The sequence below is a fragment of the Rutidosis leptorrhynchoides genome, chromosome 5 (assembly GCF_046630445.1).
Source record: "Rutidosis leptorrhynchoides isolate AG116_Rl617_1_P2 chromosome 5, CSIRO_AGI_Rlap_v1, whole genome shotgun sequence".
Lineage (NCBI taxonomy): Eukaryota > Viridiplantae > Streptophyta > Magnoliopsida > Asterales > Asteraceae > Rutidosis > Rutidosis leptorrhynchoides.
The window spans coordinates 430,195,635-430,214,864 of record NC_092337.1 but is presented as its reverse complement, the minus strand read 5'-3'; the positions used below and the strand labels follow the sequence as shown (position 1 = coordinate 430,214,864).

The 19,230-nt window shown below is 33.0% G+C and overlaps 2 protein-coding genes across 2 annotated transcripts; one reads left to right on the top strand and one right to left on the bottom strand.

Moving 5' to 3' along the window:
* The first annotated feature begins 1,391 nt into the window (after positions 1-1,391).
* Positions 1,392-7,812, top strand: LOC139846700 (cyclin-T1-3-like). The gene is made up of 7 exons (XM_071836190.1): positions 1,392-1,552; positions 2,821-3,144; positions 4,434-4,515; positions 5,530-5,664; positions 5,759-5,934; positions 6,023-6,174; positions 6,656-7,812. The coding sequence occupies exons 2-7, from the start codon at positions 2,915-2,917 to the stop codon at positions 7,435-7,437; spliced, it is 1,557 nt and encodes a 518-aa protein (XP_071692291.1). The 5' UTR covers positions 1,392-1,552; positions 2,821-2,914; the 3' UTR covers positions 7,438-7,812.
* Positions 7,813-8,240: 428 nt separating this feature from the next.
* On the bottom strand, positions 8,241-10,538 carry LOC139850380 (myb family transcription factor PHL11-like). The gene is made up of 6 exons (XM_071839960.1): positions 10,273-10,538; positions 9,778-9,854; positions 9,550-9,613; positions 9,364-9,439; positions 9,197-9,266; positions 8,241-8,670 (listed from the first exon to the last, which is right to left on the bottom strand). The coding sequence occupies exons 1-6, from the start codon at positions 10,427-10,429 to the stop codon at positions 8,281-8,283; spliced, it is 834 nt and encodes a 277-aa protein (XP_071696061.1). The 5' UTR covers positions 10,430-10,538; the 3' UTR covers positions 8,241-8,280.
* Between the last annotated feature and the right edge of the window lie 8,692 nt (positions 10,539-19,230).

Below are 19,230 nucleotides of genomic sequence, written 5' to 3'. Positions count from 1 at the left end.
TAATTTTTTTAATCGGCTGTTAGACCTCACCGATGAGGTCCGAACGTGATGCCGGAACCCCCATCTAGGGATGGCAATTGATGTTCCATCTATACATATCCATCTGATCCAATCCATTTATAATGAATATAGACGATGTAAATTGACGAACAGTGGATATGAATATGGATGATCTAAATATTTCGTGAATTGGATATGAATAACAATTTATCATCTATGTAAATATATCCGTTACAAAATACATTCATATGCATCTACATAGCGATCTACAATTCATATAACTTATAAAATTTTAAATTATAACAAAAAAAAAAAAAAGGTTATGAAAGTTACAATTATTGAATTGACACTAATAATATTAAAAGTTACACATTTAGATTAATTTAAACATATATTTACTTATTTACTTATATTGTAACGTATTTTGCTTAGTTAAAATCATAATATGGGATAAAATATAATCAAAACATGTTTAATAGAAAAAAACATAAAAATTATACATTTACATCATTAGAATCTATATTTAATTGTGAAAATCGTTGTTCGGTTAACATTTTGTTAAAATTCAACGGATATTGATTAACCCACTTAATCTAATAGATATAGACATGGACGGATGAACTTAAATTAAATGGATACGAATATGGATATGGATGTGGATATGGCATTAGCGATCCATGTCCGATCAATTGTCATCTTTACACCCACCCGATCATTTTCTTGGTCGAACATTATAATCCTACCGCCCTTAGGAAAAAATCTTCCCTCAGATGATGCTGGAACGCAAGACGTCCGCAAACTCCGAAACCCGACCCATAAAATGAGCGAGTAACTCCGAGAAAAATATTTTGCAAATCGAGCCCTTTGTCTCTTTATCGGAGTTCAGGTTGTCCAATACTTTTGTTTTAACTTGTTAATTAAAATTAAATATAATAATAATAATAATAATAATAATAATAATAATAATAATAATCAACTTAAAAGTATTAAAACTTACAAAAAATTAGTGGGGAGCCTAGAGACAATCTGGGCCCCCACACCTCTAGCAATAGCAAAACCTATCCTAGTAAAAATATGAGCAGCAGCACCGGCACCAATATCTTGCGCCATCGAACTCTTCTGAACCCGCTTTAGCAAAGAAACATCATCCTTTTCTAATTCACCAAGGGAAGAAAATGAGAAAGTAATGAAACCATAACCAATCGTCTGAATAATAATAATAATAATAATAATAATAATAATAATAATAATAATAATAATAATAATAATAATAATAATAATAATAATAAATTGGGAGTAATAAATCAACAGTTCTTTATAAATAGCTCTGAAATTAACAAATAGTCCTTGATATATTGTGTGAAAAAAATTAAAAGAGTGAAAAAGGTCTTGAAGTCCGACTTGAAAACACGTTTTCACAGTACCAATTTCACCTTGTTCTCTCGTATCGTTTCTGGAACAAACGAACCGCAGCCTAAAATAAAAACGACGACGATAAACACTTATTCACACCGCAATCTTGCTCGGATATCGATTCGTCTACTGATTGCCGGTAATTTTGTTATTTTATCCGATAATTTTATTAGAGTCTTCGTTTTTGTGCCCTAATTTCTTTCCGTATATATGTACAATCGTTTTCTTTTTTATTAGCAACTTATAAATTTAGGGCACAAGAAAATATCTGTTATTATAATTACAATCTAACGCCATTGAACTTAAAAGAACTCGATAGAATTTTCCTTCTTTTCTTGAAACGTATTAGTTATAATTTTCTTTTTAATTAGAGAACTAGGGTTTGGTTCTTATTTGCCAGCCATCCATATCCATTTAGTACGTAGTAATTATAGGATTTGAATGAATTAATTTAATATTTAATTTAATAAATAAAAAATATATACCTTTTCTATGATCATCTGTATAATGACTTTTAGCCAGTGAAAGTTAGTAATTTAGCTGATTATCAAGGTGCATTAGATTTTTGTAGTTATAGTTTACAGTATTATTTTTTTCTTAATTACAAACGGGTGAATGAGTTGGGGGTCCTGAATTGCTGCTAAATTTTTGTTTTTCGGGCCGAGTTTGATCGTAACCTGTTATTAGTTATATTGCATTACTCACAAGCTATATATGGGGATTAAGGTGGATTGTAAAAGGTTTGGTAAGGTGATTTTGTGGTAGAGGTTTATTGTTACTTTGTATGAAATAGCCTGTATATACTAAGTGTTACATTGTGCGATTTAGTTGAATGCATAATCACATATATAAAAACTAGCCTTTTGCTGGCACAATGCAGTTTTGGCAGCGGATGGTAGTTGGGGTTTGTGATGGTAGTTAGTAGAGGTGCTTGTTTTGGAGAGGGAGAAAAACATGCGGAGTGTGTTCTTTTAGGTGTGTAATATGTGTTTTGTGTTGATTTGCGTACGGTGGAAAAATATGAGTGTTTGCTTTCGAGGATATGAAATATAAGGTTAAGATCGGATTAAAGGATGGTTTAAGGGCTCAAATCCCTTTTCTTCAACTGTATGACCACTGTATTAGGTTGAACTAGACAACTAGTGCATATATTGTGTTTACTTTGTATCTCGTTTCATTTATTGGAGGCTGTAAGAAGTACCGGATGTGCATTTTGGATCTTTGAAGCTATTGTACCTGAATCTGTGGACTGTAGTTTATGTTTTACAGGCTTAGAACCCTCTCATGACTCTGCTTACTTAATCTGTAAAGTTCAAAAATACTTGATGGATCTGAAAACTAGTCTTGCATACCTTTTGGATCTTGCTTTCTTCTTTTCCTTACTTGGTTATGTTTCTATTCACACAGTGCAGGCAGTGTATGTTAGTTTAATACGATCTGTAAACTAGCGGGACTCTCCTTCATTTTTTGAATATATTGGTAGAGAGAGCAGAAGCCGGCAATGACTGCTTTGTTGTCCGGTGATCCTATGCATTTTAGCATGAATGAAGGTGGTCCATATAGGCATTCTGACGATAAGGTGGAAGAAAACGGGGGCCGCTGGTATTTTTCTCGGAAAGAAATTGAAGAAAACTCCCCATCGAGACCAGATGGAATTGATTTGAAAAAGGAGACTTATTTACGTAAATCATATTGCACATTCTTGCAAGACTTGGGAATGAGGCTGAAAGTGTAAGCACTTTTTCTTTGTTCTTTTTTCAAATCTGAATTAGCATTCTTAATAATGCTGGCTTTATTATTCTGTATTGAAAGTTGACATGCTACTGCTAGATAATCACATGAATAGCTTGCGTTCACCATTCAAAATCAAGAATGGTTTTTTTCTTGGTTGATCCTTATGGAATTCAGTGACATATAAAGAATTTTATCATTTATTTGACACCTGGACCATACATACATGTCACATAATTACTCTTCTTCTTCTCTGAAACATGCCCGTTTCCTTTGTTCTTCCTGCTTACATTTTAGTTATCAACCTCAATGTTTTAGATGCAAGGTTTTGATCTTTGACTGACAGTTTCCATTGTACCTTTTCCTGTTTATAATATATCAATTCGATCATCTTTACAAGTGCAAGTTAATAATTATTTGGGCAACTGTTTAGTTTGGATACTCATTGGGTATTTTAGCTGTCATGCTCACTTCTTTTTTGGGTAGTCATTACTTTTAAACCAAAAGAATGGTCTTTTCATAATAAAAATAGAGCAAACAGTGGGTTGATTATCACACACATACAAATATAGACATGCTTTTCTATTAGAAATTAATGCTTTGAGTCACAATGTTTAATTTGTATAGCTGAGTTGTAATCCCTTGAATCCAATAATTTGCTTCAAATCCAACGGACCAATCAGAGCGCGACATGTGGTGCGACAATCACATGTGACTGAAAAAAAAAAATTCAATTTTTTTTTCTAAACTTTTTTTTTTGAACTTTTTTTTTTTTTGAAAATTTTTTTTTTGTGATTTTTTTTTTAAAATTTAGCATGTCAAATCCAATCACATGTGATTGTAAAACCCAATCACATGTGATTTTGCATGTCAAATCCAATCACATGTGATTGAAAAAAAAATTCAAAAATTTTATTTTTAGTAAAAAAAAAAAAAAACTTTTTTTTCAATCACATGTGATTGTCGCGCCACATGTCGCACTCTGATTGGTCCCTTGGATCTCAACTTAAAAGTCGGATTCATTTGAATATAGAATCGATCATCTTTACAAGTTTAAAATTAATGAGTATCTGGGCCAGTAAGTTTGAGTAAACTGGGTCATGCTGTTTTTTTGGGTAATCATTAGTTTTGAACCAAATTTATAATTTTTCTCTTATAAAAATAGAGCGAACAGTGGGTTGACTATCGACACAGATACAAATATACACGTGATTATCTAGTAGAAGTTACTGCTTTGAGTCACAGTGTTTAATTTGTATTCATGGGGTGTGTTGTATATTTTTGTGCAGGCCCCAGGTAACCATTGCAACGGCTATAATATTTTGCCACCGTTTCTTCCTTCGTCAATCACATGCAAAGAATGATAGGAGGGTGAGTTAAGTATTAATTTTGTTTACTATACATTTGGGTCTATTTTAAATTTTAATGAATGTGTTTTTATATTGTCTATTACCAACTGAAGAAAATAGCCATGGTTTCCTAAATTTGACGATTAGTCAGTTTCAGCGGCCAAAAAATAAGTAGGCTTTTGGAGCATGAGGTGTATTAAGAAAAAGGCCTTTAGCTAAAACTTTTTTGGACAAAGAAATCACTTTTAGACACTAATTATTACTCCTAAATAATGAAAGTCCTTAGAATGCCAGATTCTTTAGACAAATAATGGTAACTGTATAATAGTCTTGGTGTCTTGCATTGCTAAAAATTTTTACCGTTGGGGCAATCCTTCTAGCGTAATAGACGTGCAATATATATGCGGGCCAAAGTACTTTTTTGAATGCTGAAACTTGAATAAAGGCGAAGTATTGAAATTGCAGCTCTTTAAACTTTTAGGTGTTAATGTTCATTTGACAACCCCTTAGGCCCTTGCATATTTTGAGAACAAAGGAACAGTTCTGTCCCACCTGTGTAGATTTCCATTCAAATGTGATTAAAAATCAGAAATACATGTGACATATGCAACATTATTCTATTTAAATCCTTTGATATTTTTAATCTAAAGCCCTAGAAGTTTGCTTTTGTTCTCAAGCTCATCTCTTAGTTTCACATGTGTTATGCACAGCTGTTAAACTTGCATGATTCTTGAGTCGAATCGTTCGAATTGAGTTAAACAATGGCTGAAATGAGGCAACTAAGACTCGTATATGCAGATGCATGTGCTCTTCCTTGACTTATTATCTTTTAGTGACTCAGACTGAGTTGACTTTACTGGTCAACTCGGAGGATATAGGAGAATGAAACAACATTCTCATCCATCTTCACCCATCAAATCATCAACACATGTTCATATACATCTACATCATCATCTTTATCTTCATCTACACACACACACACACACACACTCAAAGAATGTAATTATAATCATTGAGTAGCATGTTTGAATTGCAGACGGTTGCAACTGTCTGCATGTTTCTTGCAGGCAAGGTTGAAGAAACTCCCCGTCCATTGAAGGATGTTATCCTTGTTTCTTACGAAATCAATAACAAAAAGGATCCCGATGCAATACAAAGAATCAAACAGAAGGTATGTATGATTAGTTTTACCAAATTATTATGTTCTTGCTTTAATTTGTCAACTTTGTAGATTTAGATTTTAATCTTTATTGTTTATCTTTCAGGAAGTGTATGAACAACAAAAGGAATTAATTCTACTCGGAGAACGAGTAGTTCTTGCAACTCTTGGTTTTGATTTCAACGTGCATCATCCTTATAAACCGCTAGTAGAGGCAATAAAGAAGTTCAAGGTTGCCCAAAATGCCCTTGCTCAAGTTGCATGGAATTTTGTCAATGATGGGTACGTTTTGTGGTTTCTATGTAATGCCAGTGTGTGGTTGGTGTCGGGTCTTCCTTTTACCATTTTGACATGCGTAAGAGGCATGCAGGCTTCGGACTTCGCTCTGCTTGCAATTTAAACCCCATCATATTGCCGCCGGGGCCATTTTTCTTGCCGCTAAGTTCCTCAAGGTTAAGCTCCCTTCAGACGGTGAAAAAGTTTGGTGGCAGGAGTTTGATGTCACCCCGCGCCAATTGGAGGGTCCGTTATAATCTCGCTCGTCTGTTTTTTTTCTCTTTGAGTAAACTATACTTATAGCCCTTGTGGTTCACATGAAATTACACAAAACGTCCTTATCTTTTGAAAATTATAGTGGTCGTCCTTGTGTTTTTTTAAATGAAATTACACCAATCGTCTTTATCTTTCAAAAATTATATTGATTGTCCCTCACTTATACAAAATTTAACGTTGATGGTCCCTGACTTGCTCAAAATGTGCATTGATAGGAGGGACCATGAACGTGCACTTTTAGGTAACTTAGGAACGATCAGTGTAATTTTGAAATGATAAGAACGATCTGTGTAAATTTGTGAAAACCAGAGGGACTATCTCTGTAATTTTTAAAAGATAAGGACGATTAGTGTAACTTTATGTAAACCACAAGGACATTTCGTATAATTTATTTATTTTTAATATTAGTGTTTTATTTGGTAACTAAGTTATTTTCGTTATTATTTTGCAGTGGTCAGTAACCAGATGCTAGAACTGTATGAACAAAATAGAGCGGCACCTTCTCAAGCTAGTGAAGTCGTTGATGGTAGTACTGGTGGTGGGGCCGCTCCGAAGGTGGTCCCTACAAAACCTCTTTCAATCGGCGAAGACGGTACAAACAACAGTGGCCCACCAAGGTCGTATTCGGATAATCATAGTGGCCCACCAAGAGTGTCCCAAAACAAAGGTAATGATCGTGGTAGCGCAGACACCAAAGCTGACACTGAAATCGGTGAAAGTCAACAGCGTTATGGACCAGAAGATGGTAATGGTTCTGAAGGACACGTGGGCCCAGGAGAAGTAAAAGAGAAATACGTTACTTCTCGGAATCTGGATTACAAAGGACAGTCACCTCAAGATGCTATAAAAAAGATCGATAAAGATAAGGTTAAAGCGGCTCTCGAGAAACGAAAGAAGGCACGTGGTGGTGGTGATGTAACTCGACGAACAGATTTTATGGATGATGACGATTTAATCGAACGAGAGTTGGAAGATGGTATAGAGTTGGCTGCTGAATCAGAGAAAACCAAGCAAGATAGAAAACATAATTGGTCTAAGCCGTCGTTAAATCTGGTTAACGATGATGATGATGTTGAATATCGTCAATATCATACTTCAACAAAAGGACAGTCATCACAGAGTCAAGATTTGGGCCCCACGGAAGAAGGGGAGGTAGGATATAGGTCACCCAAGTCTAGTGACCGGAAAAGGAAAGGTGGTGGGACCCCACCTGAAAAACGGAGGAGAAACTAGAAGTCGGTCAATCTCATTTATTTTTGAACGTTTCCTGGATCATATAATCATGTGTCTGAGAAAACTGAACAATCTGGTATGTGTGGTTACTGAACTTGCTTGTAGTAAATTTTGGTTTCTTTATGCAGCATATTTGGCCATGAAACTAGACGATTTTCCAAAATTCGAAGAGCCTCATTAACCGCACACCCTTATATCTTCTCTTCTCTTCGTGTATAACTGTATATTGTGTCCTTGTTCGTCTTTCGAACTGTAAGTTTTGATAGCAATGAACATTGATATAACTCAGCATAATTTCTTTCCTAAATGGTGTACAACACAAGTATATTACTGTTTAATTAACTTAATACACCAGTGAGACAGTTGTTTCTTGTTTTTTTTTTTTTTTTTTTTTTTTTTTTTTTTTTTTTTTTTTTTTTTTTTTCTTTTTCTTCAGCGTTACAAACTATAAAATACGAGTGGTTTATAGCTATTTACTTTTGCAGTTATGTTTGTGTTTTAGGCTTTTGAACGAAATATAATTCGTAATTCATAAAAAAGGCATAATGCGAGCAATATCAGTTTTTCGGTTCGATGTTAATTGCATTTTTTCAATTTTGTAAAAGAGTCAACAATTCACAGACCCATGTAGTGTTGTACTTTGTTCACTTTTCAATTATGTTTATTGAAACAAATTTATTAAGAGGAATCATGGTCCTCATAAATCATAATACATGTTAATCTTTATGAATCTATAATTTGATACCCCCATATAAGATGCACCTCTACCATGAAAACAGCCCTCTACTTTACAGCTTATTTAGATCAATTATTGTATTAAATATCAACACTCTTTTATCTTCTCTAGTTCTGTCTAGTAAACCCGAGTGCAAGTAAATCTTGATTCGTCCCAATAAAGTCGTAGTTACCTCCCGTGTTCAAATCAAAACTGATGGAACCACCACCGCCACCGCCGCCACCACCTTCTGTTTTGATCTTTATATTTTCCATCATGTTTTTAATTTCCTTCTTACCATCGAGGCTAAATTTGTGAACATTGTCTTCCCTTTGTTCGCCATTTAGGTTTTCCATAAGATCCGAGAGTGCCAAGTTAAAGTTGGTTAGCTCATTTCTTGTTGCTTCAAGGTTGCCAGATGAGTTCATGTCGAGCGAAAGGCTTTTTTGAGCATTCTCTAATATTCCTTGCAAGTATTTCCCTTGTGTTTCTATTCTCATTTGTAGTTTCTTTTGTACCTGCAAGACATGCCAATTTACTAAAATACCCTCCTGATAGATTGTGAATAAATAGTTGTTGCTAACACAACAGGCAACTGGATAGCTTTAGAAGTTGGATTTCAAATTTTTAAAGCTTTAGCCATATAGAAGCAATCTTCTCTATGAAATTATTTCAATTTCAGTATTCCCATTATCTAACTTATAACCAGATAGGTGCTTCTATGGCATAGAAGAACAAAACTTGAAATAATAGGTATTGGCAAATAAAGAAGTAGTTTTAGCCCCAAATAATAATGTACTTTTCATCAAATAAACAATAAACAAAAACTAATAATAATAATATAAAAAGATATAGCTTTGATGTGATGGAGAGATCTTGACACAATTTGCAAGGCCAATGATCATGTAAGTAAACAGTAACTAAAAAGTTTGAATCTTTCCTAAAAAGGAAATGTTACAATTTTCATGTGACATACCAAAAAAAAAAAAAAAAAAAAAAAAAAAAAAAAACTGATGTACTTAGATGGAACTAAGGGATATGTACCTCAAAGTGCTCTTGTAATCTCTTTTGTGCTTCAATTTGGCACAGCAAAGCATCTGCAATAGGGATATCTCTGTATGCAAAAGAAAATAAAAAACGTTTCAGGGCGAGATTTTTTTTAAACTAAATTTTGATATTGAAGTAATTAAACAGATGAGTATGGACCGTACCCTGGTTCATGGTTTACTCTCATGGAATTAGAGCTCGTGCCAGTCGAATGCATATTGTAGGGTTCATACGAATCACCTAACAATTGAAAAATAATTCTAATTAAATTAGATTACAAAAAGAAAAAAAAAAAAACTTGGCAAAATTGTAGTGAAAGTGATGAAGATCTAAATGTGGTCAACTCTCACCACTGTTTTCGTTGTTGGGATCACCATTGTTTTGCTTCTTCGACTGCTGTCCGAGTCTATACTTCTACAAACATCAACAAGACTAAAAAGATTTAATCAACACTTAAACTTATATAGAAAATCATGTCATCATTCATTAGTGTTTGCATAAAATGAACTTGAAAGTAATACATAAAAGATAAAAATTTTAAAAAAATCTATGCTTAAAGATCAAAACTTGCTCTGCACCTGTAAATGGCTCTTCAGATGGTATAATGTCAACCCCTTTAAGCCCATCAATCGCAAAACTGATTTCGGGGTGGCCTCTGTAGACGAAATACCGAATTAGTCAACCAGATCAAGATAGTCAAGGTCAATACAATAGTCAAAACGCGATATTAAATTGATCAGAAATTATGATAATTTGAGGAAAATCAAAGAGTTGTAAACTTTTTGCAATCTGATTAAGACTTGGATGAAAAGATTCTTTGATAACATGAACATATGTAATCTGAAAGTTAAGTCTGAAACAAAAAAACAAAAAATGGAATCTAATTCTCTTCATTTTCATACTGATTCAAAAATTCCTAAACCATTCATCATCAAAAGATTAAACAAATGTTCATAAAGATCAAAACTTTCATCTGTTTATGCAATCACTTACTATTTCTTTAAAACAGAAAGATCAACATTAACATATAAATTATGATTTATGATCAAACATAAGATATGAAAAAGACTAACTGTCAGGGCCACCAAGTTTAGTAACAGCATCAACAAATCTTTCATGAAGATCAGCAGTCCATCTTAGCCTTGGTTTTGGGTCTCTTGTCATCACCACCCCACCACCCTCAAACTCATAACAACCACCACTACCGCCACCGGTGTACCGTCGATCCATAATAGTACAACTATCACTACACCACCACTTACTACCACCCACCCAAAACTACTACTTGATTATACTCTTTTCCAAATAAAACTTCAACTTCTCCCACTATCAACTTTCTTTATTTGTTTTTTGTTTGTCTTGTTTGAAAATTTTGTTTATTTATGGATGGGTTCTTTCTTTTGTACAACAAAGACAGAGAGAAAGAAGAAACCACAGAATGAATTCTCCACACTCAAAAAGGCAAAAGTGCTAAAAATTTCAAACTTATATATATACCATGTATCTTTTTAAAAAAAGTATTCCTTGAGAACCTATTCAACTTATATCATGTGAGAATTTGCTTTAGAAACAGGAATAAATTTAGGAACCAAAGAAATGGAGTTTTCTTATTTGATATTAGAATCTTAGAAAAAACATCATTTTGAAGTTACAAAAAATGAAATAAATTAAGAAGTTGTTACATGTGCAATGAAGGCAAGTTAAGATTAGTTAAATATATACAATAATTCATAAGGTTTAATGATTTTACTTAAACCACCCCCTAACTTCTAAAAAGAATGTAGGCATCCCCTATTCTTGTTACCTAGAAGGCTAGAAGTTAAAACTTCCACCGAAGAACCTTTGCTCATTTTGGTCATGCCAAAAGCCACTTGTGCTTTTTCCCACTCTAGTTACAAATGTTTTAATTTCTTTACATAAAGAATTACGACATCTGAAAATTACTAAAATCAGTCTGTTATGTTCATGAGTTCATTAGTTCGATTTTCGGCTTCCTCGATTTATTCGATTCGGTTTGTCCAGTTTTAAATTAAGAGAGCAAAACTCAAAAAACCTATTTCAAATTAAAACCATAATCGAAACAATAATCAAATTTGAATTTAGATCAGTTTCAGTTAAAACCGAAAAATGAAAAAAATCATAGTTTTTTTTTTTGAAAGGCAAATTTTATTGAAACACCACGAAATTTACAACAGAGAAAAGAGTCCTCGAAAGCACCTAAGCCAAAAACAGAACTACAAAAGACTCAAAGCAAGAGACATACAAGTTGCTAAGATAGTAACTTAAACTACTCTTGCACTAAAGGGAAAATGTGAGGGTTGTTGAACCAATTGTGCCAATCAATATTCTTCGTCTTGCAACGCTTCGCGACTCAATCATAAGCTACTGCAGGAGTCTAATACTTATTTTTAAAAATTTTCAGATTCCGATTCTTCCATATTAGATATATGCATACTCATTCAACCGGTTGCCATATCTTCGCACCCATTTCCGACATCGCCTTATTAGCATTACCACAAAAGACTTCGCTTATACTCAAATTTGTCACATTACCAAAACCCCACCAGTTGTAAACCTTTGACCAAATCTCGTGTACTTACGGGCATAAGACAAGCGAGTGTTCAACCGACTCAACCCCGCCGTCACATAAGGGGCAACGGACGGAGTGAAGGTCAATACCTCGCTTGTCTAATTCCTCTAAAACCGGGATACGACGACATCTCGCTCTCCACACAAAAACCTCCACTTTTTAGGCATAAAATTATTCCGGAAAGTCTCCATATAGTTATTGCTAGCATGCATAGTTTTGGAGTTAAGTTTCTTAGAAAAATAATAATAATAAATTCATCATAGTTGAACTGAAATAATCCTAAAAGTTGACTTTGCATTTGACTTTTGATTTTAAAATCCATTTGCGGTCTATATACTAATAACTGAAAATATAATTAGTAGAAAACGGTTTTTGGTTTAATTGGAAAAAGTAGAATCAAAGCCATACTAAAATCGATTTCAGATTTATATACTGAACCGAAAATCGAATTATATTATTGGCGTTGAGAATTTTTAAAACAAAGAAAAACTAAACAATAACATTGAAATAAAGGGACTAGTAATTTGTCTTTTTGCGTAGGATCAACAATTTTAAAACCATAAAAGGTGATAAGAAACATATAATTATGACAATGCGACAGAAGTTATCCATTAAAGCCAAATGGCTAAGACCCAATGACATTACCAGCTGACCATTTGATACTGATGCAACGATTTATGTTTTAATGTATTATTGTTCGTATAAGGAGTTCGTTATTAACCAAGTGACGTAAATGTTTTCAATTTAGCGGAAGAATTTTGGAGGAAGAAAACAAATACGAGCTCTTAGAAATCGCACGGATATTATTATAAATTATTTTACAAAAAAGCATTCTGCTAACGAAAATTCTAGGAGTTGTCGTTACATTTTAATTTATTGTACATTTTGAAAACTGTCATTAAATAAGTGACTAGTAACTGTCATGTACATCATTCTTAAATCGTGTTAATGACAACTCTTATTTTTAAGAACTATTTTTTTGAACTTAAGTATATTCGTCACGATTGAATTTCACTAATTTTATATAATATTATTTAAACATTTTAAAAGAATGTATTGAATGAAGGTTAACATTCATAGCATCGACTGTTTAACATTTATTAAACTTTTATTTTTTATATTCGTATTGACGACGTTAAGATTGTCCGTAATGAATGTTATCTACCCCTAAACAAATGTTTCCCTATAGATCATCTCGTTATATATATATTGTAAGGAATATATTCTATACCAAAGTGTCATGATCTAAATCATACGAAAGGAATCTTAACAAACAGAAAGAATCAAATGGTGATATTTATTAGATTGTTTGTTCTATTGTTGTTATCATATTTTAAATTTACAATTTTATAAAACTGAAAGAAAAAGAAATACTTTTGACTGTTGAAATTGTTTTATCATGTCATTATTACACTTGCACGTAAATTATAGTTAATATAGTTTAGTTATGTTTTTTTTAATATATAAATGGAAACTCTAAAAGAATGAATGCTTTTCAATGAGGTGACAACATAATTTAGACTGATATACATCATGCTTAAAACAAATTTATATTATGATATAATTATCATATACGGAGTAAGAATTGATACACACCTAAAATTTTATGTCTAAAATTACAGATTTAACAATATGAACATAGGATATTTCAAAACTATTGAGAAAATTCATAATAAGAACTAGATGAAAAAACATAATAATGATCCGCATACTCGATCAACCCGTATGGCATGTGCAAATATGTAGCGTGCAGGCAACGGCAGGCGTGTAACGACACAAAGCCTGCAAAAGGACCACGCTTTGTCGATGAATGACCTGTCAGAAGGCAAAATAGCTACGGTTTGGGTCACATCCTATCATATTTGGACTCACAGAAATGCCCGTACTTTTGGAGGTAATTGCCTTAGCTCCTCAAAGACCGTAGCAGAAATTCAAAGCAAATGTTTCGAGTGGATAAACGCCCGTTGGAAAAAAGGATCGCTAAATTGGTTAACGTGGATCACGAACCCCAAAAGTTTTGATGCATCACTCGCAAAAGTAGGTGTTGGTTAAGGTAGGTTTTTTATGCCGGATCCTGCTGAATTATTACTTAGAGGAGTCTAAGTGGTTTAGGCTCGATTGCTTTGTCGCTGCATTAGATCAGCACTGTATTTCGGGTCCTAATCCGGCTTGTTTTTATACAAGTTGATCCCTCTTAGTAGTAACTGAAATGTCCCGTTCTTATTGATTAAAAACGTTCCATATTGATTGATTTCGTTGCGAGGTTTTGACCTCTATATGAGACGTTTTTCAAAGACTGCATTCATTTTAAAACAAACCATAACCTTTATTTCATCAATAAAGGTTTAAAAAGCTTTTCGTAGATTATCAAATAATGATAATCTAAAATATCCTGTTTACACACGACCTTACATAATGGTTTACAATACAAATATGTTACAACAAAATAAGTTTCTTGAATGCAGTTTTTACACAATATCATACAAGCATGGACTCCAAATCTCGTCCTTATTTAAGTATGTGACAGCGGAAGCTTTTAATAATCACCTGAGAATAAACATTCTTAAAACGTCAACAAAAATGTTGGTGAGTTATAGGTTTAACCTATATATATCAAATCATAATAATAGACCACAAGATTTCATATTTCAATACACATCCCATACATAGAGATAAAAATCATTCATATGGTGAACACCTGGTAACCGACATTAACAAGATGCATATATAAGAATATCCCCATCATTCCGGGACACCCTTCGGATATGATATAAATTTCGAAGTACTAAAGCATCCGGTACTTTGGATGGGGTTTGTTAGGCCCAATAGATCTATCTTTAGGATTCGCGTCAATTAGGGTGTCTGTTCCCTAATTCTTAGATTACCAGACTTAATAAAAAGGGGCATATTCGATTTCGATAATTCAACCATAGAATGTAGTTTCACGTACTTGTGTCTATTTTGTAAATCATTTATAAAACCTGCATGTATTCTCATCCCAAAAATATTAGATTTTAAAAGTGGGACTATAACTCACTTTCACATATTTTTACTTCGTCGGGAAGTAAGACTTGGCCACTGGTTAATTCACGAACCTATAACAATATATACATATACATATATATCAAAGTATGTTCAAAATATATTTACAACACTTTTAATATATTTTGATGTTTTAAGTTTATTAAGTCAGCTGTCCTCGTTAGTAACCTACAACTAGTTGTCCACAGTTAGATGTACAGAAATAAATCGATAAATATTATCTTGAATCAATCTACGACCCAGTGTATACGTATCTCAGTATTGATCACAACTCAAACTATATATATTTTGGAATCAACCTCAACCCTGTATAGCTAACTCCAACATTCACATATAGAGTGTCTATGGTTGTTCCGAAATATATATAGATGTGTCGACATGATAGGTCGAAACATTGTATACGTGTCTATGGTATCTCAAGATTACATAATATACAATACAAGTTGATTAAGTTATGGTTGGAATAGATTTGTTACCAATTTTCACGTAGCTAAAATGAGAAAAATTATCCAATCTTGTTTTACCCATAACTTCTTCATTTTAAATCCGTTTTGAGTGAATAAAATTGCTATGGTTTCATATTGAACTCTATTTTATGAATCTAAACAGAAAAAGTATAGGTTTATAGTCGGAAAAATAAGTTACAAGTCATTTTTGTAAAGGTAGTCATTTCAGTCGAAAGAACGACGTCTAGATGACCATTTTAGAAAACATACTTCCACTTTGAGTTTAACCCTAATTTTTGGATATAGTTTCATGTTCATAATAACAATCATTTTCTCAGAATAACAACTTTTAAATCAAAGTTTATCATAGTTTTTAATTAACTAACCCAAAACAGCCCGCGGTGTTACTACGACGGCGTAAATCCGGTTTTACGGTGTTTTTCGTGTTTCCAGGTTTTAAATCATTAAGTTAGCATATCATATAGATATAGAACATGTGTTTAGTTGATTTTAAAAGTCAAGTTAGAAGGATTAACTTTTGTTTACGAACAAGTTTAGAATTAACTAAACTATGTTCTAGTGATTACAAGTTTAAACCTTCGAATAAGATAGCTTTATATGTATGAATCGAATGATGTTATGAACATCATTACTACCTTAAGTTCCTTGGATAAACCTACTGTAAAAGAGAAAAATGGATCTAGCTTCAACGGATCCTTGGATGGCTCGAAGTTCTTGAAGCAGAATCATGACACGAAAACAAGTTCAAGTAAGATCATCACTTGAAATAAGATTGTTATAGTTATAGAAATTGAACCAAAGTTTGAATATGATTATTACCTTGTATTAGAATGATAACCTACTGTAAGAAACAAAGATTTCTTGAGGTTGGATGATCACCTTACAAGATTGGAAGTGAGCTAGCAAACTTGAAAGTATTCTTGATTTTATGTAACTAGAACTTGTAGAATATATGAAGAACACTTAGAACTTGAAGATAGAACTTGAGAGAGATCAATTAGATGAATAAAATTAAAGAATGAAAGTGTTTTTAGGTGTTTTTGGTCGTTGGTGTATGGATTAGATATAAAGGATATGTAATTTTGTTTTCATGTAAATAAGTCATGAATGATTACTCATATTTTTGTAATTTTATGAGATATTTCATGCTAGTTGCCAAATGATGGTTCCCACATGTGTTAGGTGACTCACATGGGCTGCTAAGAGCTGATCATTGGAGTGTATATACCAATAGTACATACCTCTAAAAGCTGTGTATTGTACGAGTACGAATACGGGTGCATACGAGTAGAATTGTTGATGAAACTTAACGAGGATGTAATTGTAAGCATTTTTGTTAAGTAGAAGTATTTTGATAAGTGTATTGAAGTCTTTCAAAAGTGTATAAATACATATTAAAACACTACATGTATATACATTTTAACTGAGTCGTTAAGTCATCGTTAGTCGTTACATGTAAGTGTTGTTTTGAAACCTTTAGGTTAACGATCTTGTTAAATGTTGTTAACCCAATGTTTATAATATCAAATGAGATTTTAAATTATTATATTATCATGATATTATCATGTATGAATATCTCTTAATATGATATATATACATTAAATGTCTTTACAACGATAATCGTTACATATATGTCTCGTTTAAAAATCATTAAGTTAGTAGTCTTGTTTTTACATATGTAGTTCATTGTTAATATACTTAATGATATATTTACTTATCATAGTATCATGTTAACTATATATATATCCATATATATGTCATCATATAGTTTTTACAAGTTTTAACGTTCGTGAATCACCAGTCAACTTGGGTGGTCAATTGTCTATATGAAACATATTTCAATTAATCAAGTCTTAACAAGTTTGATTGCTTAACATGTTGGAAACATTTAATCATGTAAATATCAATCTCAATTAATATATATAAACATGGAAAAGTTCAGGTCACTACAGTACCTACCCGTTAAATAAATTTCGTCCCGAAATTTTAAGCTGTTGAAGGTGTTGATGAATATTCTGGAAATAGATGCGGGTATTTCTTCTTCATCTGATCTTCACGCTCCCAGGTGAACTCGGGTCCTCTACGAGCATTCCATCGAACCTTAACAATTGTTATCTTGTTTTGCTTAATTCTTTTAACCTCACGATCCATTATTTCGACGGGTTCTTCGATGAATTGAAGTTTTTCGTTGATTTGAATTTCATCTAACGGAATAGTGAGATCTTATTTAGCAAAACATTTCTTCAAATTCGAGACGTGGAAAGTGTTATGTACAGCCGCGAGTTGTTGAGGTAACTCAAGTCGGTAAGCTACTGGTCCGACACGATCAATAATCTTGAATGGTCCAATATACCTTGGATTTAATTTCCCTCGTTTACCAAATCGAACAACGCCTTTCCAAGGTGCAACTTTAAGCATGACCATCTCTCCAATTTCAAATTCTATATCTTTTCTTTTAATGTCAGCGTAGCTCTTTTGTCGACTTTGGGCGATTTTCAACCGTTGTTGAATTTGGATGATCTTCTCGGTAGTTTCGTGTATAATCTCCGAACCCGTAATCTGTCTATCCCCCACTTCACTCCAACAAATTGGAGACCTGCACTTTCTACCATAAAGTGCTTCAAACGGCGCCATCTCAATGCTTGAATGGTAGCTGTTGTTGTAGGAAAATTCTGCTAACGGTAGATGTCGATCCCAACTGTTTCCGAAATCAATAACACATGCTCGTAGCATGTCTTCAAGCGTTTGTATCGTCCTTTCAATCTGCCCATCATTTTGTGGATGATATGCAGTACTCATGTCTAGACGAGTTCCTAATGCTTGCTGTAATGTCTGTCAGAATCTTGAAATAAATCTGCCATCCCTATCAGAGATAATAGAGATTGGTATTCCATGTCTGGAGACGACTTCCTTCAAATAAAGTCGTGCTAACTTCTCCATCTTGTCATCTTCTCTTATTGGCAGGAAATGTGCTGATTTGGTGAGACGATCAACTATTACCCAAATAGTATCAAAACCACTTGCAGTCCTTGGCAATTTAGTGATGAAATCCATGGTAATGTTTTCCCATTTCCATTCCGGGATTTCGGGTTGTTGAAGTAGACCTGATGGTTTCTGATGCTCAGCTTTGACCTTAGAACACGTCAAACATTCTCCTACGTATTTAGCAACATCGGCTTTCATACCCGGCCACCAAAAATGTTTCTTGAGATCCTTGTACATCTTCCCCGTTCCAGGATGTATTGAGTATCTGGTTTTATGAGCTTCTCTAAGTACCATTTCTCTCATATCTCTAAATTTTGGTACCCAAATCCTTTCAGCCCTATACCGAGTTCCGTCTTCCCGAATATTAAGATGCTTCTCCGATCCTTTGGGTATTTCATCCTTTAAATTTCCCTCTTTTAAAACTCCTTGTTGCGCCTCCTTTATTTGAGTAGTAAGTGTGATGACCCGGGAATTTCCGACTAAATTTAAACTTAATTTTTATATGATTTCGATACGATAAGCAAAGTATGTAATGTTGAGTCTAGAAAATTTTGAAAACAATGTTCATATATTCAATTGACCTTCGACTGCTCTCGATGATTCACGAACAATTAATTGTAAATAGATATGTGTTTATATATGTAAATAATAATCTGAAATATAACTTGAAGTATTATATGATGTTATTATTAAAATTAAAAAATAAAAATAGGATATTATAATAATTATTATTTAAAATATATTTATATATATAAATAAAGTATATTAAAAATAAAAATTAAACGATTGTAATATTCGTTGATGTTCCGATTGATATTAAGCAAGTTAAATTCAAACTTATATAATTTTAAAATAAAAGGTGATTCGAAAATGGGTTTATTAAATTTTAGGCTTATTAATAATATATTTAGATGTTGTTTGTCAAATTTTAAAATTTTTTATTTTTG